At 39.3% G+C, this 26,984-nt stretch overlaps 1 protein-coding gene across 1 annotated transcript in view; it reads right to left on the minus strand.

Moving 5' to 3' along the window:
- Positions 1–26,984, minus strand: part of OSBPL5 (oxysterol binding protein like 5) — a 358,346-nt gene that overhangs the window by 17,431 nt on the left and 313,931 nt on the right. The window contains exons 8-16 of the mRNA XM_042447041.1: positions 17,696–17,867; positions 12,258–12,474; positions 9,452–9,636; positions 6,878–6,959; positions 4,739–4,837; positions 4,538–4,634; positions 3,086–3,184; positions 1,333–1,430; positions 311–400 (exon numbers count right to left, since the gene is read on the minus strand). Of these exons, the coding sequence (XP_042302975.1) occupies positions 311–400; positions 1,333–1,430; positions 3,086–3,184; positions 4,538–4,634; positions 4,739–4,837; positions 6,878–6,959; positions 9,452–9,636; positions 12,258–12,474; positions 17,696–17,867 (1,139 nt within the window). The remainder of the gene's footprint in view (positions 1–310; positions 401–1,332; positions 1,431–3,085; positions 3,185–4,537; positions 4,635–4,738; positions 4,838–6,877; positions 6,960–9,451; positions 9,637–12,257; positions 12,475–17,695; positions 17,868–26,984) is intronic.

The raw sequence follows: 26,984 nt of genomic DNA on the forward strand, positions 1-26,984 counted from the left end.
CTGTTACCTGCCTTGATCCTCAAAGCGGAAGAGGAGGGATAAAAATAAATATTTATTATTATTATTATTGGCTGAAGTCAGGTTAGTTCCTTTTTCAGAATTTGAGCCAGCATTGTGAATCATATCAGCTAGATATATGTCTGAGCAAATGGAACTGCTGGTTGCATCAATTTTATACCAGAACCTCTTCTTTTTAGTTTAAAGATCTGTTTCAAAGTAGCATGACACACAACATTATTCCCAACTGTTCTTTGGCAGTCTGGACATGCATTTTTTAAAACTGTCAGCAAAGAGGATTATGATTTCTTACCCAGTGTCCATCGAGGCTTGCCAGCACTTCTTCTCCCGATTTAATCTTCCCCAAGATTTGATTAATGCTTGTGCTGCCACCGAAGAATGGCTGTTGGGAGGAAAGGAATAGGGAAAAAACCCCACCATTATTCAGCCAGGAAAAGAAAACAGCCAAACTAAAATTATATCTACTGGAGGTCAGAAAGAAGCACAATTGACAGCTCTCAGAATTCAGACAAGTACAGTGCTGTATCCTGGTAATCCTAGGCTTCTAGTTGGTGTAATTTCTGTCAGGTGACAAAACATAGGTTGTGAAGATACACACATTTCAGGTTTCTGTAGGGTGAAGTGCTCATTGGATAGTCTAGACAAAGTCTGATATAATTATTCAGTGCATAATTGGGTACATTCAGACCACATATTGCTTCATTTATCAAATATGAACCAACTTGGGACAACTCTAGTGCGCAGACATTAGTTGACTGCATTACAACCAGTGGCATAGGAATGAATTTAGAAGTGCAGGCTTTCAAGTCTTCATAGCCATGTCCCCATGGAGACTCCAAAATCACAGGGTTGTATACCAAACAGTAGCAGAAAGTAGTGTAATACCCAATTTATTTTGATCAGCTGATGGCTGTAGAACAGTGAGCTGGCAAATGTAATGGCAGATGACATCTTACTCCCTGTTACTGAAACAGCCACACAGTTTGACACTGTAGACCCCGCCTTCCTGTTTACAACTACAATATATAATCTCATGTTAAAGAGCCTTGAAGAAATTTATACTATTTCCAGAAGTAGTGTTGAAGTCCTTTCGGATATCCCCTTGTTGGAGGTGACTTATGATTTTATACATGATATTCCCCTTCTCCCTTTAACATAACTGATGAAAAACTAGCAAGGTTTGCAAGATTAGCCATAATTGGAAAACAGGCTGGGTGGGTGGGAGACCCTGAAAAGGAAACAGAAATAACTACAAAAATAAAGTAGAACTGGAGTGCTGGAGTCATGTTCAAAATGTGAAACAAAGTTGGTTACCTTCAATTTGAATTCCAGTTCTGCTCGATGATTGCTTTTCTCACAGTCAATAGTAACCTTCCCCCCAAGCTCCATTGTCATGGTACCATACAGAATTCCTAGAAATGAAGAAAAAACATTAACAGGATATTATTTTTGCACAGACTCCGTATGGTGTTAAAATAGCTAACCATGTACATTATGACTTGCATAAAATGATACAGAAAGAATCCTGGTTCTTCAACAAATATTTGGTTACATAACATCAACCTGAAACATCCTCACTTCCCTGTGTTCTGAGGCACATTCTACAAAATCACAAAAGAGTCTAACCTTAGAGATGTATAGACATGCTGTATTTATCATTTATAACTATTTATTAGATATGTTTATGTCCTGTCTTTCGTCAAATGAACACAAGGTGGCATATGTGTCTATATTCCTCCCAATTTATCCTCAAAACTATGGTCTGAGGTAGGTCAGGCAGAGAAATAGTGATTTGCCCAAGTGTTTCTTGGCTCAGTGACGCAAGAACTCAGAACCCCCAGGTAATAGTCCACCCATGTAACCTCTACATTACACTGGCTTACCACTCATAATCTATGGCATGGGTAGGCAGGTTGTCCATTATGTCTGTTCTGCAAAGTGATTTTAGGTCAATTGAAACAATCCTGTCTAATCTTGGCTCTGCAAGGGACTTTTTTTGCTTCTTTGTGCAAAAGCAGTGATTTTTAGTTGCCATTCTAGCCCTTACTGCTTCCTCCTATGACTCCAAGTACAGGATTAATGGGAAGAGGAGGTAGAGGAGCAGAGCACGGCACCCATCTGAACTGAACAAGAAGCAGGAGGTGATAGCTATCAGTGTGACACTGTTTGAATTATTATTTTTTTCACTCTGCACCTCAAATGAATGGAGGTGACAAAGATTGCTTCTTGTGTCATTCAGATATCATGAAGTCAGGGTAGACAAGGAGGAACCCAAGTAGTAACCAACAGCCCCATTCTCTTGCTTTCTGCAATATGTGCCAGAGCTAATCAGGGAAGGAGAGAGAACTATAGTTGGCTTTCCATATCCATGGATTCTTTATCCATGGCTTAAAAATATTTAATAATAAATATTTCCCAAAAACAAACCTTGATTTGATATTTTATATAAGGGATCCCATTTTACTACTACATGGTACACAATGGGACTTGAGCATCCACTGATTGTGGTATCCATGGGGGGTGGGGGGTGAGTCCTGGAACCAAATCCCGGTAGATACCAAAAGCCCACTGTACATACAAGTATAGCCTTGGAGTTCCAGGAGTGCCTTCCAAAGCTCTGCCAATGTTTTTTTCTTACTGCACAAGAAAAAGGCAAAGCTCTTCCTGAGCAAGTGGAGTTGGAAGGTGGGACACATTGCACATATCTCACTTTCATTTTGCTCCACAACAGTTTAGAAAAATTGTCATCCTTTCTCTTTTATGGCTGGAATCCAAGTGCCTGATCCAGGCTCTATATGCAACTAGAGATCTAGGATGGCTACACTTCACTGACAGCCTTAACCTGTACCATCTCATCATTTGGCCTAGTCTCACCGGAAAGTATTGGCAATCTGATCTTTTATTTATTTAAAAAGTAAGTAGGTCTGCAAACTTGTTACAGATACAAGATCTCTTTTTTTGTTGTTGTTGCTTTTTTGCTGGTGGATGCCTCTTCAAGGCAGAGAAAAGAATTCCAAAGCAGGAGAGGACAGAAAACCTGCAGTTCCCCACTCTACCAATATCTCACCTTTGCAGTGCGCATAGGGCATAGTAATGATGTACTCCTCCCCACTGCTTAGAAATGTCAGCTTAGCTTGGCCATCCAGTAATGCTGAAAGCGAATTACCTGTAGAAACAAGAGCACTGATGATTATCTAGTTATGTTGTGATCAACCTACTTATAACCGGGGAACAAGAGAAAGATGTATAAACCAAAGGTATTTTTGTTTAATTTTAAGAAACACAGGGTCTGCCTTCTTTCTTGCCTTTTAAGGCGAAGTGCAACTGGTTTTATGGGGAAGCGCTGGGATATCTCAGCAGTCTATTCTTCTAGATCAATGGTAGGGAAAGCATAGACCTCCAGATGATGTTGAATGGTAATCCCTATCAGGCCCTAGCCCACTTTTCTCCAGGATCATTCAGCAATGTGTATAAGGAAACATGGAATCCACCATACAACAGCATGATTAGAGTTTTACAACCTATCAACTTTGCTACAATTATTCATTTGTTACACTTATATGCTGCCTGTCCTCCTAAGAGGTCAAGCTGATTCACATGGTATCCAATCCCATTTTTTACCCAGCAACCCAATAAATAAATTAAATTAGGTTGCGAGAGAATGACTTGTTCAGGTAACCCAGTGAGAATTTCTAGACAAGTATGAACTCTCTTCTCTGAAATCCTAATTCAACGCTCTAGCTAATACAAAACACTGACTCCCAGATTAATTATTCTGTCTGAGAGCCTTTTGAGAGCCTCCAGGGTGCAGACTATCAGAGAGGAAGGACTGAGCTATCCAGTCTGCTAGAAATGGTGGACCTACACCTCCTTATGCAAGTTCAGACAACACTGAACCACTATTGACCCACAAAGGACCCCAGCCGCAGAGAGTGATTATTATTCTCCACACCCCACATGTGTATTGCCAAGTCAAATGGTGATGTCAGTGGCCAATCTCACCCTTTATTTCTCTCTCTGTATACCCCAGAGGGATAGACCACTTTTACTTAATCCTCTCACTCATTACCTTATGTTTCAAATTGCAATTATTTTACATAGTTGTTAAAACTGCTTTGGAGACTGGAGGAGAGTATGATCCATAATCATCATGGCTGCAGTCAGCTTTCTCTGGTAGGCCTTCTCACCCTCCTTCACCCCACATTCAAGCTGAGCCATGCTGGAAACTTGAAGAACTTGTTTTGGATAGTTTATCTTGGAATTAAAACAACAACAAACTCATATATGTACTGAAGATAGCAGTACAGGCTGGCTTCCCTGCTCTTAAAAGGGTAAGTCCATTTTCTACCTAAGTGAAACTGATTATTTCACAATGTATCACTGAAGTATCCCATGAAGAATACAAAATATAAAGTAGGTTACTTTTCTTTCAGTTGACAGAAGCAAAATTAAGAATCGTGAGATCATACCAGGGTAAACTTTTCTTTTTCATTGGTCACTGATGACCCTGATGTCTTACCATAAAACTTAGATTTGGCTAGAATGCTGCCAGTTATACAGAATCCATCCTTCCTGTTACTGACATGAAAGGCTGATACTGGAGGGTGATGAGAAACCTACAAGGGAAGTCAACATAATACAATACAATTAAAGATACGTACCACTTCATTCAGATGTGTTATAGCACAAAATGTTTACTTTAATTGTGGTTACAAGTTACCTGCTCAGCTATATAAAATGTGTGACTGTTTGTCTGTGGATGAAACCAGCAACAACGAAAGGTCTCTCCCAAAATGGGATTGTATGGCTTTTTTATTCCCTGGAAGAGAAGAGGTCATGACATCATTAAAACCTAGTGCCCCAATATGTGCACTACAATTTTCTATAGTAGCAGCACTGTTTATGTGAATCAAGACAACCATCCACACTACAGTGTTCATTCAACCCCCATCTGAACCATCCAGATACATCTTTTAATGTAGAGAAGGATAATAATTTTCATCCAGTACTAATGCCACTTGTGTATGCCTGCAAAGGAACTGGTGGAGCGTGGTGCAGGAGCAGCCTGGGGTGTTGCTACTCCAGTTCCCAGAAGCCTTTGCTAGCAAAACCAACAGTGATGAATACTAGGAGTTGCGACTTAATGACACCTGAAAGACACCCCCTCCCCCTTGCTTACCCCTGCTTTAGGGGAATCTTATTTAGTTCACATGAACCTTACTGGATTATGACACTTCATTGCTTTTTCAGTTTGCTTTTTAATCTGCTGCATCATTACAACAATGTGAGAAGCAAACTATGGCGCGTTACAGATGGGCCTAAGAGGCGTCGTCCTCGCGCCACGATTACGCGCGAGGGGCGGCGCTTCCGGATGTGCCTTGCCCCTCGCGCATAACCGATACGTCAAGATAGCGGCGCCCTATACAGATGGGTGCCGCCATCTTGACGCAGTGGATGCTCTGCGTCCGCACGTCCAAACCCAGAAGAGACGTCGCGAGTGCACGCTTTGGCACACGCGGCGTCTCTTCCGGGTTCCTGGAAGGAGCGCGATTTGCGTGCTCCTTTTTTGCTCCGTGAGGGAGTCGTGCGGTTTGACTGCTGCGGCTCCCTCACAGAGCAAACAGCAGCGGCCCAAGACCGCCCCTTTTGGGCGGTCTGTAACGGGCCTATGGGCCCAAACAGACAGGCCGAAATAAAGCTGCTTCAGGTCACTTTGGAGGTATGCTGTTAGCCATGCTCCAGTCCTAAGGACTGGAGCGCAGCTTTGGTGCAGAATCTGGCCTCTTAGGACATATGCATCATTTAAATAGCTTACCTCCAAAGTGACCCAAAGCAGCTTTATTCTGGCCTGTCTGTTCTGGCCCTATAACTTACTAAATAACTTAACAGAGCATTATTCAAAAATGATGGTCTGTGGACCAGTGCTGGTACACAAGCTATTAGTGGCTGGTCACAGTGAGTTTCCAGGAAAGAAAAAAAATAGTTGTAGCCAATATGGTACTGGCTCCTGGCACATTATGGAAAAAAGATTGCCCATCCCCATATCAGCTCTCCTCTATGTCCCATCTGTGGGGAAATGCGTTGTTGAAGACACGAGAGAGGGCCTTCACTGTGGTGGCACCTCAGTTGTGGAATGCCCTCCAGTTGGAGGCCAGATCACACCAATGTTTTCATTTTGGCAGCAAGTCAAAAGTTTTAGGCCTGATTTATTTTATCCAGGCTGCCTATGTGCTATGGTTGTACTATTTTAAAATGTTTTAACAGGTTTTTAATTGTTTTTAATTAATAAATTGTTTAACATATATTTTAGGGTTTTTTTAATTCTTCTTCTTTATTGTTTTAAATTGATTTTATTGTAAACTGCACTGACATTTTTGAATATAGGGAGGGACAGAGCAGTGTAGTGGTTTTGAGAGCTGGGCTCAGATTCTATGGGATGAGGGTTTGAATCCCTTCCTAGCCATGGAAATCCACCGGGTGACCTTGGGCAAGTCACACTCCCTTAGCCTCAGAGGGAGGCAAAGGCAAAATCCCTCTGAACAAATGTTGGCAAGGACTGCCCATGATAAGATTCACTTTAGGGTCATTATAAGTAAGAAATGATTTGACGACAATGAACAGTAACAGCAGCAGCAACAACAACATAACATTTAATAAATAAAATAAAAAATGGGTATCAGGTAGCATGAGAAGCAATGATTTAACATACATTCTTAATAATTCTGTTTATCCCCAGAACTCAAAATATTCTGGAAAACTTGTAGTCCCATAATGACTGCTTTTAATTGTAGGATTGAATTGTAAATGAAAAAGGATCCTAATGATATAACCCTCAGATATAACTGAAGCATTTCCTTACCTTTGGCTTCTTATAAAAGCCCGATAGGTACCATCTCAAGACTTGCTTTATTCGACAATATGGATCTTCTTCGAGAGCAGCTCTAATGGGAGGAAGAATAATAGCTATTTTACTTCCACTGGGTGGCTTTGGTATAGGCTCACATCTCCCCAATTAATTCATAGAGAAGTAATATCTCATCAGACCCAATAAATAAATAAATAAATAAATAACTTCAACAGCAGCACAATGTGAAAACTCTCCACTATCCCTTTAAAGTCTTCCCATTAGAAGACAAAGTAGGAAGTGACCTGGCATTTAAGAGGTTTGGTTTAATTGTATTTTCAATACACAATTTAGGAATTAAACATGATTTGTTCTTAGTAGGGCTGTGCAACTGATTTGGCCATTTGGCTCAGTTTTCTACCAGCTCCAAACCGGATTGGTTCAATCTGGTTCTGGAATAGATCAGTACAGTCAGACGCAATTTGGACTAATCCTGAAATACTGTATTGACTCAAAAAAAAAAAAAAAAAAAAATGGAGGGAGGAAGGGATGGGATAAGAATTCTCATTTGGATTGTATGCTGTCATTTATGTTTATTACTGAAAATCCTATTTTTAAAAAAAGAAACAAAGGGGTAAAAGTCAGACTGTGGATGCATCTACACTGCAGAAATAATGTAGTTTCATAGTCTTTTAATAGATGCTGTATTGAGGCTTCTTCCTGCATTACCCCTTCCTTGGGTACAAAAAGTAAAAGGCAAAGGCAAACCCCTTCTGAGCAAATATTGCCAGGAAAAACCTGTGATAGAGTCACCTTAGGGATGTCATAAGTCAGAAATGACTTGAAGGAACAGAACAATAACAACAGCAGCAAATCAAACCTGGAATGTCCCTGGAATCCAGGATGTCTAAGCTGAGACTGTCATACTTATCATGAAAAGACATGACTCACTAGAAAAGACAATAATGCTTGGTACAGCAGCCGGAAAAGAGGAAGACTGCATTACAGGTGGAAGGACTCAGTCAAGGAAGCCACAGCCCTGAGTCTGCAAAACCTCAGCAGGACTGCTGATAACATTCTCATTCATATGGTTGCCATAAGTCAAAGTTGACTTAACTACAGTTAACAGCAAGAAAAGTCACCATAAGTTGGAAATAACATGAATGCACACAAAAAGCAAATAATTAAATTTCTATTACAACTTGTATATCATCTTTAGTTTTAATAACTGCTGTTATTATCATTATATCTGAGCATTAATGGGAGTAAGCATGAGATGGGAGTAGATCACAGTATTACTATCTGCCTTCAATTTACACAGAAAAAAGAATGGGCAAACTGCTAGGATATTACAGTACCAGCTGCTTACTCTGACACCTTGAGGGCAGCACCAAGCAGTCTTGCTCAGAACAGAAATAGAAAAGTCCCAGCATCCTGGCACAAAGACGGCTGAATCCTCTGGCAGGTCTTAGTCCTTCCTTCCCATCTCTGCTTCAAAGGGCTTAGGCAGCCAAATATGGAATAGATGCAGTGGAGGAATATAGGGCCATGAGATAGTGGTTTACAATGCCAGCCTAGATCACCAAATATCTTGAAGTGGATTTGAGGTTAGGTGAGATTGTGAGGAAGTTCTCAACATCTAGACTGCTGGCAAAGCATTCTTTTCTAACTCACTGATTTCTTATGTTACATCACTGACCCTTGCTAGTTGGATTTCTGGTAGAAAGAAAAGCACCATATCTTCAAATAAGCTGTTTTTTCATTACCAATTACAGTCAGCCCTTCTTATGCACGGATTTTTTTATACACGGATTCAAGCATACACGGTTTGAAAATGTTCAAGAAAAGTATAAATTTCAAATACCAAACCTTGATTTTCCATTTTTTATAAGGGACACCATTTTGCTATGTCATTATATTTAATGGGATTTGAGCATACACGAATTTTGTTATACACGGGGGATCTTGGAACCAAACCCCACCATATAAGAAGGGTCCACTGTATCTACCATTACCAGCTAAATTTTTAACAGACTTAGATGACTATGCTTGTTTCTTGATTCAAGAAATAAGAACGATCATAGGGCAGATGCTGTGCCTGCTTCTGTCAAATGTTGTTGCCTCCCAGTCTGGTGCTCCAGTATACAGTATTTAATCTCTCTCTTTTTGGTACAGTTCTTCAACAGTAGAAGTTGGGGATCATCTAAGTCACCTTACCTATCTATTTGTTCTTTTTCCTATAAATCACAACAACTGAGATTCTGTATACCAGTGGGCAGCTTTTAGAGGGACACAATTATTGTTGATTACTGGTGGGCAAAGATGCAGTACCAATTGCATCACAGATCCCCCCCCCACTTTCCCCCCTTCCTATTCCCACAATTCCCATAAACAGTTCTACAACTAAAGGTCACCAGAGTGGATTTCTGGCCTGATTTACTGTGTCCACCGATTAACTTTGAGAGCCTATGTATTATCAAGAAACCCTTTCAAGCACACAAATGCCCCAGCTCCAGCTAGGCTGATGCTCTTGCACATCTGTGCACAGATGTGCCTGACATCATAGAAAAGCTGGCCAGTGCTGCTTACTGGGAAAGTAGGTCGGCGTGGTAATAATAATCAGAAAGCTTATTGAGGAAAGAGCGGGGCTCTAAGATGAAAGTGGGCAGAACCACACGAGACAAGTCCATGCCAGGCCGCAGCTGCTTCAGAAGGATCCACATCAAGCTCTTGTTTTCATCAGACACCGTTTCTGTTTGAGAGCATTCACCTGTCTAAAGAAGAAAAGAAATCGCTCTGTGAAGTATGGTGTTCGGGGTTTGGATAGGCCTAGTTGATGGTACAGCAATGAGACCCCTAGTTGTTGTTGTTGTTGTTGTTTTTAAAAAACCCATAGTACTATAATGGTTATAATGGATATATAATGGATTTTTTTAAAAAAAAAAATCTTGTCTAGGGGCCCATCCACACTCTGTAATTAAAGTGCTATATTCAATTTTAATTGCCATGGCAATGTCTCATGGAATCCTGGGATATTCAATGGTGGAAGAAGCATTTAGGATTCTTAGCTAGAGACTTCTAGTGCTATACCACACTAAGAATCCCAGAATTCCATAGGGTGGAGCCGTTACAATTAAACTGGTAACAAAATGCTATGATTTTATTTATTTATTTATTTATTTATTTTGGATCTATATCACCCCCTTTCTCCCAAAACTGGATTCAAGGTGCCTTACGATAATTTAAAAATGGTATAACTGAAATATTAAGTAATAAACTAGTTAAATAATACTAATATTAAAACATAATAACAGCATAGCTAAAATTATTTTAAAAATTAAAGCATCAAAAGCAGTGTAGTTACAGTCCACCCACAATATTTTGAATTACATATAAGTTAAGTTAAAATTTTAAGTAGCATCTTCTTCTGTGTATTATTAAAAGAATTTCCAGAAAATTTATTTATTGCTTTAGCCAGGCCTGCTTTTCTCAAGGGATGAGATCCAAGGTAGCTTTGATTATTGTTTGAAATTATTCAGGTCCTCCCTCCTTGAAATTTCCATGACATATTCTTTCAAAATAAGACCAAACTAATTCCTTAGGATGCAGCCATAACAGTTAAAGTGGGTCAATAGTACTGTAACTGTGTAATATGAATGAGCCCTAGTGAACAGATATTCCCTGCACAGGCGGAAATGGTTTCCATATTTTAACACCTTCTCCTTAGCTTTTATCATATAGTCACATGAATTCTTGAATGGCTGAATTTTAGTTTATAGATTAGTCAGAGTTTGAGGGTGTTGGTTTTTTTTTTAACTACAACTCCCAGAATCACTAACTATGCTGGTTGGGGACTCTGGGACTTGTAGAACAACAATTCTTCCATCTGGCACACTACATGCATGAAAGGGGCTATAAGCAAAAACATGTCCCAGATGCATCTGAGAAATCACGGGCCTTTTCACACTATACAATTATAGTACTATGATTCCAAAATAATGGCCACGGCCATGGAATCTTGGGCTTTGTAGTTTGGAGAAGCTAAGAATTCTAAATACTCCTCTATAAATAATCCTGCAAATCCCAGGATTCCATAGGATCAGCCATGGCAGTTAAAGTGGAATCATAGGTCTCATGCTCTCAAGTTGGCTAGAAAGCACTATTGTGCTGAGCAAGTTCACTGTGAGAATTTAGTTTACAACTCTTGTAATAAGTGCAGAACTCAGTTTGATAAAAAGAAGAGTTCAGAGCAAGGACCAACAAAATCTTTCTTTCTTTTTCTATTGATTTTTATAAGTTGTAATCCATCTTGTGCCAAAGATGAACAACAACCCTAAGCTTGATCCTCCTTGGATAATGGAAACTATTAGACAAAAATGATTGCAGTTGTGCTGTAGGCCATGATGTGTATTGATCTGTCCATGTTCACATCAGATGTATTTACCAGCTGCACAGAGGCATATATCTTGGTCTTACACACATATAGTCCAATGAATTGAAAATCAAGTCTTTCCAACATCATGCATCAAATGCTTCAAGCACAAAACTACCCTTTTAAAACTGACAGTACTTGTATATCTCTTTAGTACTAAAAAAAAAAATGTAATATTATTTAAATGTAGCTGCTTTCCCCCATAATATACATTGATTTCTGCCAGTACACGAACCATCTTCTAAGTAAGCCACAAAGATCAATCAGAGGCTATTTACAGTGTGTATACAGAGGGTACTGGAAAAACAGGAACAAAATCCAAATGCCATAATTTTTAAACTACAGAGAAGGGCAAACCATGTCTGAGAAAACTGTTATTCTTTAGTGGATTGTCTCTGAACCTTACATAGCATATTTGTCCACTGCAGAGAATATATGTATAGAGAAGGATGTAAATCTTTCAAAAGTATTCGTAAGTGGCCTAATATACATCTATTGGTTTATAAACAGAAAAAGGAACGGTGGAAAAAGAGAACACTGAAATGTGCTAAGGCATCCCAGTAAAATGTAAACATTGATTAAGGTCTAATGGATTGTTGCCATGGTTCTGAATTTTTCTCTTGGCTTCTCCTATTGCCCCCACCCCCCCAAAAAACCCTATATATTCCTTTCCTTCATCATCCTCTGCAGAATCTGATCCCATTTCCTGTGAGTTTGTTGCCTGAGAAAAGCTTATACACTGTATGACAGCAAATGTTCCATTGGGGTAGGAAAAGATATGTTCATGAGATATCAGTCAGGTCAATCACTCAGATTACAATCCTAAACACATTTACAAGAGAGTAAACCCAACTGAGCACAGTGGGACTTTATACCAAATACATAAGAAAGCTCTCTGGATGTAAAGATGTTCAAGTGGCTAGTAAATAATGCAGATCAGTGACAAACTAAAGCAGTTGTTACCTCCCCAAATTCTTCATAGTTCTGTTCCAAGTAGGTTGTTCCTTTATTTTCCTGGGACAATTCCCCATGGATTTCAGACTGATCGCTCTCACTCTCATTTGTTTTCCGGTTGTTCTCGTGCATTTCATTCTCAGACTCTTCTATGTTGTCTCTTTCAGATTTGTCTGAAAAAGCGTCATTTTCCAGGTGATGGTTCTCCAAAGCCGATTCATTAAGACTGAAACATACAAATGGTAATAACACCTTACTTTCAAGGTACTAAAAACTAGGTGAGATAGGCTGTTCCACCCTGTCCATGGAACATGGGTCAAGAAGTACAAGTTTGCACTAGAGGGAGAGTTCCTTGGAGACTTTCAAGGAAACTTTGGCCAAAGATGTTTTGACTGTGGCAATCATTAGGACTGTCACTTGTTTAAAGACAACTTGGTTGATTCACCATACAAGCTTGAACTAGTCATTCGGTTATTAATACACAAGGCCAAGCTAGGAAATGGAAGGCAGAAAAACATTTTTTCTGATCTCCACAAATATTTCATTGCATTGTTTTAGTTCTACTGATGCTTAAGCCAATCCTACAAGTGAAAAATAAGTACAGATTACTGATTCTTGAAAATGTGTGGCTGGCAACATTTGCTCTCATAAATTTGCTTCTCCAAAGAGTGTGAGAAGCTTCACTGTGAGGTTGTTCCATTGGATCTCAACCAAGTTGGGTTATTTCAGCTTGCAGGACAAGTCACATCAGTAAAGTATAGCTCTTCATTGGAAGAAAAGGGTCATGCATTAGAATCACAGGAATCTGAATTATAGGATTCGATATACTGTATAACAAAATATTGCAATTCAACTTTAAATGCCAATGTCAACTGGGAAACCCATGTACGAAATCCCACTCTAATGCTTTCTGCAGGTATGGTTGGTATGGTCTTGGAGTTGGTAGATCATTTCTTAGCATGTTACTTTGTGTGTTTGATTTACTACTTTGAGCTTATACAATCATTAGCATTTAAAAACTTATGTTGTTGATTGACATCAAATTGGCTTCAACCGACAGTGACCCTATGAATAAAAGACCTCCAAGAAACCCTGTTATCATTAGCCTTGCTCAGGTCCTGCAAACTTAGAGCTGTGGCTTCCTTGACTGAGGGATGGAATACACTGGCAGGAAGGGGCAGCATGAAGCCTTGGGACCACAGCAAACACATGACGTGGTCCTGAAGGCGCCCTCTGCCACTAGCCCAAGTAGGGAGGGGAAAAAGATCCGCTCCTATTTGGGTTGGGTTTGGGCCACCTTAGGCTACCTTGGCAGAACATGCAGTCCTCCTCTTGAAGCCACCCTTGTGTGGTTGGCTGGATGGATTCAGGGCATCTTGGGCTGCACCCCCAAGCTGCTCGGAAGTCAGCTTTTGCAGCTGATCTGTTCCACCCCTGGGTCTATCTACCTGTAATATGATCTTCCTCTTTTCCAACTGCTTTCCACTTCAACAAGCATTATTATCTTTTCTAATGAATCATGTGATCTCATGATCTCTCCAAAATGATCTCATGATCTCTCCTACAATAGCCTCAGTTTGGTCATTTTAGCTTCTAGGAGAGTTCAGACCTGATTGTTCTAGGACCCATTTATTGATCATTTGGAAGTCCATGGTATTCATAGAACTCTCCTCCAGTACCACATTTCAAATGAGTTGATACTTTTCTTGTAAGTTTTCTTCACAGTCCACCTTCACAACTGTACAGAGACATTGGAAATACTATGGCCTCAGTATTTGTAGTCTATAGCTATTATGATCTATTTCTATTATGAAAAATATCTTCTATGCACTGTGTAGAGGATTTGACAGTCAAGTAATCTAAATTCAAGAAAACAAGATAGGATACCTTTCATTTTAGGAAACTCATGTCTACATCCAATAACATGTAGAGAATCATCCCTAATCAGCTGTTAGGATAGACTCACACTGTCAAACAGCTGTGCATTAACCACTCTGCACTGAAGCTATACATGGGAGCTGACCCAGGTAAAAGCCATATGCATGTCTCTCCTTGCTACTGAATTCTGGAAGTTTATAGCAATAAATATGCAAATAGATTGCCTACAGCAACTTAAACATAGTATAGATTTAGACCTAATAGTAATATCTACCTTGTTTCAATGAACTTGAACTTCCTTAATAATGATTACTGAGGTCCAAAGAACTATTTCAGGTGTACCCAATGACTGTCATGTGCCTACAGAGATTTCACAACCAGGTGCAATTTAGAATCAAGTTTTCCTTGGCTCATATCTAAGCTCTTAATTACTATAATGGGGTGGGAAACAAATGGCCCTCCAGAAATTGTACAATGCTCAGCATTCCTTACTATTGACAATTTTGGCTTGGGCCTCTAGGAGTTGCTTTCCAACAATATCTAGAAGGCTGCCTAATTCCCATCGTTGCACTTGAAGAAAAGGTGCACACCGTTTCCATTGTTCCTGCAGTAGCTGGCAAAAGAGTCTTACTTTACTACCTTCTTAAATGTCTTTTCCTTATTTCTCTAGGTTCAGAGAAATATTCTCTGCTTCTCTAAAGAAAAGAAATTGTTGTGTTTGTAATAGCATGACGCAAAACAGATAAAACCTTTGTGTGTAATCCCTGTACATATTAATACCATATGACTGCTTACTAGATTTAAAGGGAAGCATTCCTAAGAACAGGATACCAGCATAGACTATAAACATATACCCCTTAATTCAAAACGCTTCATCTCTAAGATCATTAGACAGACACCCCAGCTTTACAACCCACTCCCCTTTGAAATGTTGAGCTGGCAACCTTGCTTAATGGCCAGAGACATCAAAGCTGGACAGCTCCAGTACAGAAAAACAGATGCTATATCCTAAGCAAATGTACATGTGTGGGAGGAGGGACAGAATGGCAGATTAGAGGAGTGGATCAGCCTTGGTCTGTTTCAAATAAGATTATTTAGAATTTTCAAATGGATGCAGTAAAGCATACTGGTAAATCCAGCTATAAACTCAGGCTTCAAAACACTGAAGGAAAATTACCATTAGTAATTGATGGCAGGTCTTCTTCATTCAAAGAAAACCTCAGCACTCACCCCTCTAAACTGACTAAACACAACAACCCGAGAAACTATCAGGTGTATAGTAATGTTTACTGAATAATCATAAATGTATAAATTCACAAATATAAGAAAAACTTTATAACAAATTTTATAGTCTTTTATATTATCCTTGTTTATTTTTGTCCATCTGAGCCTTGTGTATATTATTGTCTGGTTTTTATGCACGACTGATCAATGTATAGTATTATAGAGTTTGTCTTAGTTAGGCCATCGTCACTGACAGAAATGTCTTAGTGACTAGGAAAATTCCAGCAATTCTGGTACACTGCATACTCTATGGCCATTTGAACAATAGGCAGAAAAGATAGCTATTTGAGCAACTGTGATGATCAAAGAGAAAATAATCAGTCACTACAGAAATATAGCACAAGCTCAGGACTCCATTCTTCCAAAGAGGATGGCTGTCTTTTTGAAATCACCACAAGCTGACTTCTCATATTTTCAAGTATAGTTTAAATAATCTGAAGAAAGCACTAAATGTAATTAATTGACCTACTAATAAGAACATGCCAGTTTAATTGCCCTAATTCCCAAGGCAGAAGAAGTTTAATTGGAGAATTAGTCCCAGCACAAGACACTGTCAGTGAAGAATTGAGAGCCTGTAAGTATTCTAGCAGCCGTGGATGGCTATGAGACAAATGGTACTCTACACAGATGGTTCTTTGCTTAGTTTGTCTCCCCACCACCACCTGGTTGAACTTGTATCTCTTCTTAATGTCTGGTTGAGAGGTTTTTTTAAGATTCAAAATTTTGGCAGGTATGGATCTCACTATAAATTTTTGCCTGGTATTACTGACAAGGCTGAAACAAACCAAAGGTCTATCTAATATAGCCTTTTATTTCTTGTAGTATCCACAAAAATGTATATTGAGAAAACCCATCAGGGCAGAAATAGCCATGTCACAGGAAATGATAGAGATAGCCCTGTTCCCCAGCAAACAGAATTCAGAGACAGTTGACAACCTTACCTTTTACAACTCTGACCAATCCTTTTTTAAAGCTATGTAAGTCTCTGAACATCATCAGATTCTTAAGAGAAAATTCTATGGGCAGTGGATATATAGGTGGAAATATTGCACAGCCACAAACAGATTATGACATTCTGGCATCTACAGCTATAATTCCAGAACCCGGCCGGGGGGGGGGGGGAGATGCGGGACACGTATTGGATAATGGAATCTCAAAATATAAAAAGTTTATGGTGCAGGATGACCTACTGTGGTCAGGTTCTGGCCCAAGATGAAAACAAAATGTCCCACTCCTTTGTTTCATCTATAGTTGCCAACTGCACTAGCACATCGTTGCTCGTAATACAGTAGCATTTTCCACCTCATCTGTGGAAAATGTTTTATATTGTTTAATCTTGTTTTAAGGGGGGTACTGTGTATATATGGATATATTTTAGTCTGTTGTACGCCGCTTTGATTGCTTGGCAAAAAGCGGGATAAAAATAAAATAAAATTTTATTTTATTGAGGTAGCAGGAAATTTCATGCAGGACAGGATATTTGGAAGATATTGCTTCATCCTCCAGCACATGGGAATAGCCAAGAGGTGGCTGCTGCCCACTTCATAACATCTAGCATCTGTTGCCTGAAGCAACCTGCTTCACTCTGCCTAATGGTGTAGCTGGCCTTGACTATGACTGCTGTTCTGTTTTTCATATCAGTTACTGCTGCATAGAAACTACTCCAATAACCCTGTAATAACCTGGAAAATGTGGATCCTGTGTCAGTGATACACACTGATGCACAGTAATTAATCAGCAGATTGTATTAGTGGCTCTGTGCTAAACCAATTTACACTGATGCCACCAAATCCATTTAAAAACCTAATAGCTTCACTTTCTGATTCCATGATTTAGTAAGCCATGAGACTTTGAGTGTGCTGCCTGCCATTCTAATAGCGGTCTTGCTTTACTCAAGGAAGAATGCGAGAACTGTGCTGTAATTTTAATTTTATGTTGTGTGAGTGATGTTTTGGTAGTTAATTCATTCTTGATATCCTAAGTTTGCTTTAACTCTGAGGCTACAACCCTATGCACAGATATCTGTGAGTTAAGCTTCACTGAACAGAATGGGCCTTACTTCTTAGTAAACCTACATAGGATGGTGCTTTAAGTCATTCAATGGAACCCTCTATACACATGCTCATAGAGAGGTACTTAAGCAACCACTTGTGGCCCTTACCTCTTTCAAAACAAACCTTATTGATTCTGTTGTTGTTTGAATATAGAAAGCATACATGGGGTGAATCAAAATGTACTCTCATGTAGGAAATATCGTGCACAAGTGAGTGAAAGCATATCCTTACTGGAAAAGCTCCTGATCTGAGATGGTAGCCGTGTGTAGCAGGTTGTACAGCCCAGCATGTGAAGAATCATTCGAGCAGTTCAGATCTCCATCCTTCCCCTGCTTGGATGCACTGAGCCTAAAAAGGCTGGAGCAGCGCAAGGCCAGTTCCAGGGCATCCAACCAGCATCGGCCTGCAGAAACACAAGCCCAAAGGTCAAATAAGGCAATGCCAAACATGCACTTGATAGCCTCCCACTTCATGTATCCAGATATTTAATCCATTTTAAAGAGCAGAGAGATAAGAAACAACACAGCAAGGATTTCAATTGCTATGAACCTTGCTGGAGGCAGAACCCCAATTAACATTTGATATTTAGGCCTTGTTGTAAAAATGCTCAAAACAAACAGCTTTCTACGTCCTTTGGATGATAACCCAAAAAAGAAACAATATTTCATTTGTTCATGTCATTCAACCCTGAAAGTTAACCCAACCTAGGCAGATATCCCATTGCTGTTTCATGTATACAGTCCATTTTAGATTCATACAGTACTTTGTTTCCTACAGGCGTAATTTAGTTTTCCCCCTTGAACTGAGATTATTAAGACTGTCAAAGTTTTGCTGTGTAATTGCTACTACGTAACAACATTTCCAAGTTCTACAAATAACTCAAGACAATAATTTATAGAATAAATTAAAACCAATAATTTCTAGACGGTAGCTATTTCAGTTTTGTTGCAGCAAAATCTGTTTCTTGTACATTCATTATGGCACTGTTTTAAAAGGTGAGTAAGAAAACCTTGTTTTGATAATTATGGATTTATGCTTCCATTTTTGGTGTTCTTTTGCCCATCCTTTACTTTTCTCTAGAAATGTATCGAGCATGAGGATATTGTCTCTGACAAAATAGAATTGTCTAAGGAAGAAGAAAGTTCACATACATAAAGGATGATAACTGTGACTCTCCAGACATTTTTTGACTCCAGTTTACTTGGCTAAGCTGGCTGTAGTTGCTGAGAACTGTGGTCCAGAAGCATATGAAGGGCCATAGTTGCTCACTGTTATGATACACTTTTACCAATGGTGATGCTAAGTCTAAAGAAGTCTGACACCTCTCTCCTAGGGCCTTCTCTCCTGACTGCATCTTTGGGTTGCACAAATTGAAACACATCCATTGCCACTGCATAAATAAGAGCCAAAGTTACATCCACTGGATCTGGATCAGTTATAGCATCCATGTCGGATTGAATTTCAGCAATTTTATTTGCAAAGTGTAGAACAAGTTGTTGACAGTGGGCTGTTGAATGGTCTGGATTCTCCTCTTGTGAGCCCAAATGCACAAGACCCCTGACCACTTGATACAGTTCCATTGGCCAGCTTTTTGCAGAGGCAATGGGGACAAAAAAGAAGTTTTCTGTTTGTATAACAGAGTAGGTTCTCAGGTAAGCTATACAGTTGGCCCTTCTTATACACTGATTTTTTATACATGGATTCAACCATACATGATTTGAAAATGTTAAAAAGGGTATAAATTTCAAATATCAAACCTTGATTTTCCATTTTTTTTAATAAGGGACACCATTTTGTTATGTCATTATATTTAATGGAACTTGAGCATACACGGATTTTGTTATACATGGGGGATCTTGGAACCAAACCCTAGCGTATAACAAGGGTTCACTGTACTCTGTGTTCATTTGGCCTTGCTCCCAGTTTTCTGCCAACATCATTCTAACTGCCATCTTGCTTGTTTCATTGCCATTAGCTCCTTGGAAAACCAGGGGACTGCTTGGGCTCCATTCTGTGAGAGGGAACAATCAAGAATGATTGTGTCCACCACCCTGGCCATTCCCTTAATCCAACCAAGGCAGGAGGAAAAACCCCAAGAGCCATCAGGAATCCATTTGGACCCAAATGTCTCTTGGGGCAAACAACGTTAATGGGTCCTTGACCCTCAGATGATTTCTGAGTCTTGAGTGTATACTCCGCCAGGTAGTGATCTGCCCAAAACAATGGAACTATACTGACATGGGCTTTTCTTCATGAAACATTTGATTAAAAAAAGCTTTACGTAAGGACATCTGGCTTACATATAAAGATTTACTGGAAAAACGCAGAGATTACCATACTTGTGCTCACATAAGTATTTAATTAGAAATATAACTGAACTTTTTTTTAAAAAAAATCTTTTGATCAGAGCTGACTTGGTGATCCAGACACTAGTAAGGAAACTGTATCAGGGTATGTGAACCAATGAATTAAATCCTAAAAAGTATTAAGATGAATTCTTAAAGTCTGTTAGTGATTAATATAATTCTATATATTCCTTCAGAACCTTGATGAAGAAAGCTTAAAGCTCACAGTAAATAAAAAAGCAGCACAGCTCCAAATACTTTCCCACTCTTCTGTATCTAGAAGCTGTATAAAACAAAAGGAGTTATTTCATAAGAAAGGACTGGATTATAAGCCTTGGTGAGAATTCCAAACACATACCCACTGAAGGATTTTTACTCTTGACCTACCGGGAGAATCCATGAAATTATATTTTAACTGTATGATATTTTAATTTGTAAGGCACTTAGAGTGCGTTATGTGGGAAAGGTGGAATATAAAGAAAGATGATGATTGCCAATAATAATAATACTAATAATAACAACAACCAAGTATTCTGTGATTAAGGTTTCTAACTTTTAAAAAATATTCTTTATTAATTTCCATATGTACAATATCAATGTTACATACTTATCATCAATATATTGTAGTTTTTTACACATAATTCAAAAAACAGAAATTTACTGTATTTTCTGGCGTATAAGACTACTTTTTAACCCAGGAAAATCTTCTCAAAAGTCGGGGGTCGTCTTATACGCCGGGTGTCATCTTATAGGGCAGGTGCTGAAACTTCTGAGCCAGACTGGAGAATCTGAGGTTGCTGCATATGGTGGGAGGAGCTCAAAAATGGCCGGGGCCACATCCCCACCGTATTCAACGATCGTATGAACGCAGCTACCGCTCTGACAGTCTTGGAGACAGGGAGGGCTGGGCAGGCAGGGAGAGCTGAACAATCCAAGCAGGCTTTGTATACAACAAGGGTTACTGCTAAGTACCTACATGTCATTTGAATTAAAATTACCATATTGAGATCAAATCTGATGTTTTTTTAATTTTTATTTGATGTGCGTTGGAAGAGCGGTAGTCTTATACGGTGAGTATATCCCAAACTCTATATCTTAACTGGAAAAGTTGGGGGTCGTCTTATACGCCCAGTCGTCTGTATATGTTTCTAACCCATATACTCATACTTCTTAACAAAACCAAGAAGTGGGAAATAAATAAATAAATAAAGCATGTCTGTGCAATTAGTTTTTGATTTAGACAGCCATCAAGTGCTGTTCATTCTGAAAACACTGGTGGGTATATCATTGGAGAAACAATTCCACCCCCCTGATTTATGTTATTTTAAAACTTGCTGTGTGTTCAGTCCTATGAATGCTATAGTTAAAAAGAGTTCAGTCAATAAAGAAAATAGACCACCAAAAGGCATAATCATCACTGGGAAATAAATTGTTCTGCTTATAGAAACAAAAGCAACTAAAACAGTTTAAAACAAACATCCCCAAAATACTGGCTGGCTGTTGTAGTGCCAGCAGCTTCTCTATGTCTCTCTGTGTCTCTCCTCAACTAATTTAAAATACATTCAAAGAATGCAAAGAACTTTTGAGGGTGGAGATGGTGGCAAGCAGTATACGTTGACCAATAGCAAAAACATCATTCCTCTTCCAGAAAACAACTTTCCCAGATTTGCAGCAACCAACTTCTGTGCATAAGAGGCTATATTTGGAGGGGAACATCTTGACAACTGCCAGCAAAAGTAACTAGCAGACTAAGCATGTCTGGCCTTAAACCAGGCAGCCTACAGATACACACACTACCCACTCAGCAAAGGGAATAATAACTAGTTGACTGTGTGGGAACCAGGCACCAAGAAGCAGGTGAGATGGGCGAGAATTGAACAGAAAGTTGCAATCTTGGAGGTGTGCCAAGGAAATGCTGGTCAAGGTGCAGACATATCTGGAAGACTGCAGCTTTGGTGGGCCTTTTCCCACTTCATCTATGGCTGAAGGTTTAGGGTTTCCCCTTCACACTAAGAAGGGGGTGTTCATACTAAGGAGGTTGTCCTGACTTCTTCTGTTTGCTGTTGATGGAAGGAGGCAACCAGGAGAATCAGGAAAGCCTTTGTATTCTATCAAGGCTAATGACTTCATGCAGCAAATATAAATAAATGTTGGGATATGTTATGTGGGGAAAGGACCAGGAAGGGAGAAACTGAAAGATTTAGTTTTGTATACATCTTATTTTCAAACCAGTGAGATCATGCACACCAGCATTAATAATAATAATAATAATAATGATAAAATTTATTTTTATCCCACCTCCCTACAAAAAGCAATCGGGGAGGCTTACAAAGTTAAAATATAAAGTCCAAACCCTCAGACCACCCACCCCTTTAAAAGACAATTAAACAGTGTGGAATTAAAAACATAAAACATACTTAAAAAACAATACAATAACTGTGGTGAAAGAGACACAGCCATCATTCTAAGCAGCTGAAGAAGAGCTTAGATAAAATGTACAGAAGATACCCATTGAACTCACAGTTCCCATTAAAGTCTACAGCAGTGGTAAAGAAATATGTTTTACTCCAGAGGCAGTTGGATGGCAATACCCTAACCAATGGAGAGAAATTCTGGGAGCTGGTGACAACAACTGGAGATCCTTATGATTTCCACCCTGGTCTACAAAATAAAAAAGGTCACTGATTGATTCATTGGATTTATATCTCATTTTCTCTCTGGATGGGATCCAAGGCAGCTTAAGAACTAACTATTCTTCCTCTTCTGCCTTCCAGTTATTATAATAAAGAAGTGCAGGTCAGGAGCACCTTCACTGAAAAATCCCATCTAGAAAGTACAACTGGCAGGTTGGATACCTTGTAGATAGATATGGTTGTTGCTTGGTTGGCAATTGGGATTCCTTGAAGAATAGGACTAAGGGAAGCTCCGAAGATGAGGAAAGTCCTCAGAATAGCTGTGGGTGAAAAGCGGTCCACACAGGATGAGTCACTGACAGCTGCTCAGCCTCCCCCCCCAACAGAACCTAATGGAGGAAAAAGCAACAAAAAGCACCCAAGACCCAGCCTTTTTTTAGACTAGAAAGTGGCAACAGTTCCACTCCATTTTCTAATTGCTCATTCCTACTAGCTTCTTTCTTTCTAACAGGAGTGACCCAAGCCATTTTGCTGACTGAGGTGAACTAGCAACCCACTCACGGATCCAAATGTATAATATCCAGAGCGAGCCATTGTTTTGGTACAGTGAAAGTATCTGTATAACAATTACAATAATTCAACCATAATTTGTTGTCTTTTCACCTCTAATTTGCTACCTGTGGTGGCTGCCTCATTCCACCAAATGGTAAGGCTGATGTAGTTTTTTGTGGGATTTCTGGGCTATGTGTTCTGGAAGAGTTTATTCCCAACGTTTTGCCAATATCTATGGCTGGCATGTGAGTGAGTGGGGTGTGTGTGTGTGTGTGTGTGCGCGTGTACACACACACACACACACACACACAGTGTGCCCTTCCGGACCCCCTGCATAAAAGAAAAAATGTGTAAGCTTGAGCCCCATTAGAAGTAATGGGGCTTTGTGTTCGCAGTGCAGTGCTGCAGGCGCACGCCTCATTATTTCTTCTGGGGTGCACAAGGTTTTTTCCGGCATGGCTTCCAGCGTATGACGCAAGTGCACTGTGTACACACACACACATGTGACTCTTGGTTGAGAGCAAGTGATTTACATGTTAATTTCCGTGTTGGTCTGTTGTAGGGCTGAGCTTGCATCTTAGTCCTCTTGGATAATTGTAGTAGAAGACTGACAATTGATTTTAAAAAACAGTGCATGTGTGCTGGCTCTTGCACTGGAAGTATTCCACACTTCATCATATTTTGTTATGCCTGTTCTGAGTTCAGAAGATAAAGGATAATCAATGTGAAACAGTACTTTATGCAAAGGGATATTGCTAACACCTTTGAGATTAGCTGAATGAAAGAAGCTGGTAGCATGAGCTTTTGTAGGGTTGAGCCTACTTCCTCAGAAGTATGTAGGCCTAAGTCTATGAAGGTTCAAGATTCCAGTTTCTTTCTTTCAGTTAGTCTCAAAGGTGCTACAAGATCTCGTTGCATACTGATTTTCCAGAATAACACAGCTATGTCTTTGAGTACTTCTTTATGTCCTACAGATGGTGCTGTGCCTCCAGTATCAGCTACCTGCTGAACAGTATCAGTGAAACAATTGTGCAAACCAACCCTAACAGCTTCTTCCATCTGAGCCCACACAGAACCATCTACTTCAGATCTGCAAGCAAAATGAACCAAAAAGATCATTTCAAGGCCAGTTGGAAAATATCTCAAAGGGGCAGTTTTTCCAACTTTCGGTGGGTTGATAGTGCCACATTTATCAGTTTAAGAAAAATTTATCAGTTTAAGAAAGAAATGACTCTTCTCATTGTAAGAAAACCAATGTTTACATGGACAGTTCTAAACTAGAAGCTTTCTGATTTACCTGTGTATATTCACCAAATATTCCAGATACTTTGCCAGAGCTACAGTGTAGCTCAAAAGACACATAGTCGAAATACACCCATAAACATATACATAAAACTTTGTGTTATCCACCCCTCAGTTAATTTGATTTGCTTTATTGATGTAAAATGCTTGTCATACTGCCTCATATTCATAAATGATCCATAACCTTAGGCCCATTCACACTACACAATTACAGTGCTATTATTCTCCTTTAATCGTCAAGGTTCTGTCCCATGGATTCCTGGGAATTGTAGTTTTGGGAGGAGCATTTAAGAATTCCTTGGGGAATTCCTTAGTGTTGCCTTAAGTCAGAAATGACTTGAAGGCACACAACAACCACTATAAGAGTATAGTATTTCTTTTCTTTGAAGAATAATATACCAAAATAATTGGGTTTTTTTTATTATTTGTAAAGTTAAAAGATTACTGTTTGACTTATCATTTGGTGTCTGGCATCTGAGGTCAATGATCTCTCCAATTGCTAATCTATCTACTTTTAGTTTCACATTTGGTTTGAAACATCCAAACATTTATGAAAATAAGCAAACAACTTGACTGCACCTAAATTCATCATTCTACAGAATGTGGAATTTACTGTGGATTTCTGACACTTCATGTTATAGAGAGTGAGCAGTAGCAGTGTGAATAACATACACTCCATGTTGGTAAACCAATGGACAAGGTAAACACCATGTACAAAAAATAGTGAAAGATCAATATACTTTTTGATGAATATGGGGTGGGTACACAAGCTGTTTCACACAATGCACTTTTTCTAGAGTAGAGGAAAAGAAGGAATGAGAGCCAATGTGGTCCAGGGAAAGAAGTATTGGTTCTAGAACAGAGCAACTGAGTTTTAAATTCATGATTAGTAATGAGTCAGCTGTCTTCTGTACACTGACCTGAGAGTTAAGTGCCACTGGGAAAAATGGATTTGCTTCCGAGTAAACATAGATAAGATTGTGGTGTGAATGGGTCTTAAACAGGTCTTCCTCTTTCACCTAAGACATATCTCACCTTACAAGGCTGTTGTAAAGATAAGATGTTGCTGCTGCGTGCCTTCACATTGTTTCCGACTTATGGCAACCCTCTCATAGGTTTTTCTTGGCAAGATTTGTTCACAGGAGGTTTGCAATTACCTTTCCCTGATCTGGAATAATGCTCCCTTCAGTTATGTAAAGAGGGACAAGCTACAAATGTGAGTCATATACTGCCACCAGAAGATTTCAAAAAGTTGAGACTACATGGCAAATGTGGACAAAGTACAGCCCTTCATATGCTGTTGGACTGAATTTCCTAGCAGCCAACGGTCAGTATAGCTAATGGTGAAGAATGCTGGGAGTCACCACCAAACATTTGAAAAGCTGCAGTTTGCTATACAGGACAACCCAATACTACATTTTCAACACCAAGGAACTGTTTGCAAAGATAGTGGGGATCTGACTGAGGACACAAAGAGGAGCAGATTATTTTTTGAGTGCACAGGGCTCACTGCATGTAATTCCTAACAAGTGAAGAATAGAAAAGCCCTAAGGTTATTCTGAATAAGACAGACCAATCCAATCTACAGAAGCCTAAAAGATATGATCCAATATACAATTTCTTTTTCCAGTTTGGTCTTAATGCATTAGGATGAAGACTTTTAGACAAGAAATGTAGGCTAGCTAAAGTGGTCATAAAGCTTTGTGCTGCATGTTTTGTAATTAACTTAAGTAGAATGGCAAGTTACATTGATCTCTAAGAAGATATGAGCTTTTAAGATCAAATTGATAGACAGGCCATAGAGCTAATAAATTGCCCTCAAAGCCCAAGAGACTCATTAGTTTTCAGCTCTCTTCCAAAAGCTGTCGTAATTTGACCAACAGTTGAAAAACTTCCTCCTCCCCATCAATATCACCTTCAAAAACCCCATACACAATATCATGCATTTATATTTGGGAGACGAACAGAGTATGGTATGGAATGTCAATAGAAATCATTCTGCTAAACTTTCTTTTTGTTTTCTCTCTCTGCAAGATTTAGCTTAAGAGTTCCTCCTGACTAGCCAAAAGCCTTGGAATTTGGTTGGAGCTATAGCCTTAATTTCCATGTGTGCGCACGCTTTTTTTCCTTATGTGCATATGGCATTCTTCCTGTCCTGGTTTACAACAGCTTTTAAAAACCACTGCATGATTTTAAAAAAAAGTTTTTTTTAGTTCTGGGAGTTTCTGATACAGGCTGAAATAAATGTCACATGTGTGTATCCAGACTGTCTGTCTTGTTTTCTTTGGCCCTACTTTTGGCAGTCCCACTGATGATGTTTGAAATGGCTGTGGGGGTGTGAGGTGGCATTTGCCACAAAGGTTTTCCACTGATTTTCACTCTCTGGTTACCAGATTTACTATTTCTTCAATTTCTTCTTTCTTTTATATGCTAAACTAGTATGGCACTTTTAGAGTGGTACAGCACTTTAGCACTATAACATTAAAAAAAATTAAACATGGCTGACAGAGAATGTGGGAACTGGAGGAAGAATATGGAAAGGTGGTGCTGAGTTCATCTATCAACCCATCATGTTATTTATACTGGGACTTTCTCCAAAAGTGGGACTCAAGGAGTTCTGAAGGAAATGAAAGGGAGAGAGACCATATCCACACAACAGCTTAAAGACACTGCATTTTCCATGAGGTC

The sequence above is a fragment of the Sceloporus undulatus genome, chromosome 1 (assembly GCF_019175285.1).
Source record: "Sceloporus undulatus isolate JIND9_A2432 ecotype Alabama chromosome 1, SceUnd_v1.1, whole genome shotgun sequence".
Lineage (NCBI taxonomy): Eukaryota > Metazoa > Chordata > Lepidosauria > Squamata > Phrynosomatidae > Sceloporus > Sceloporus undulatus.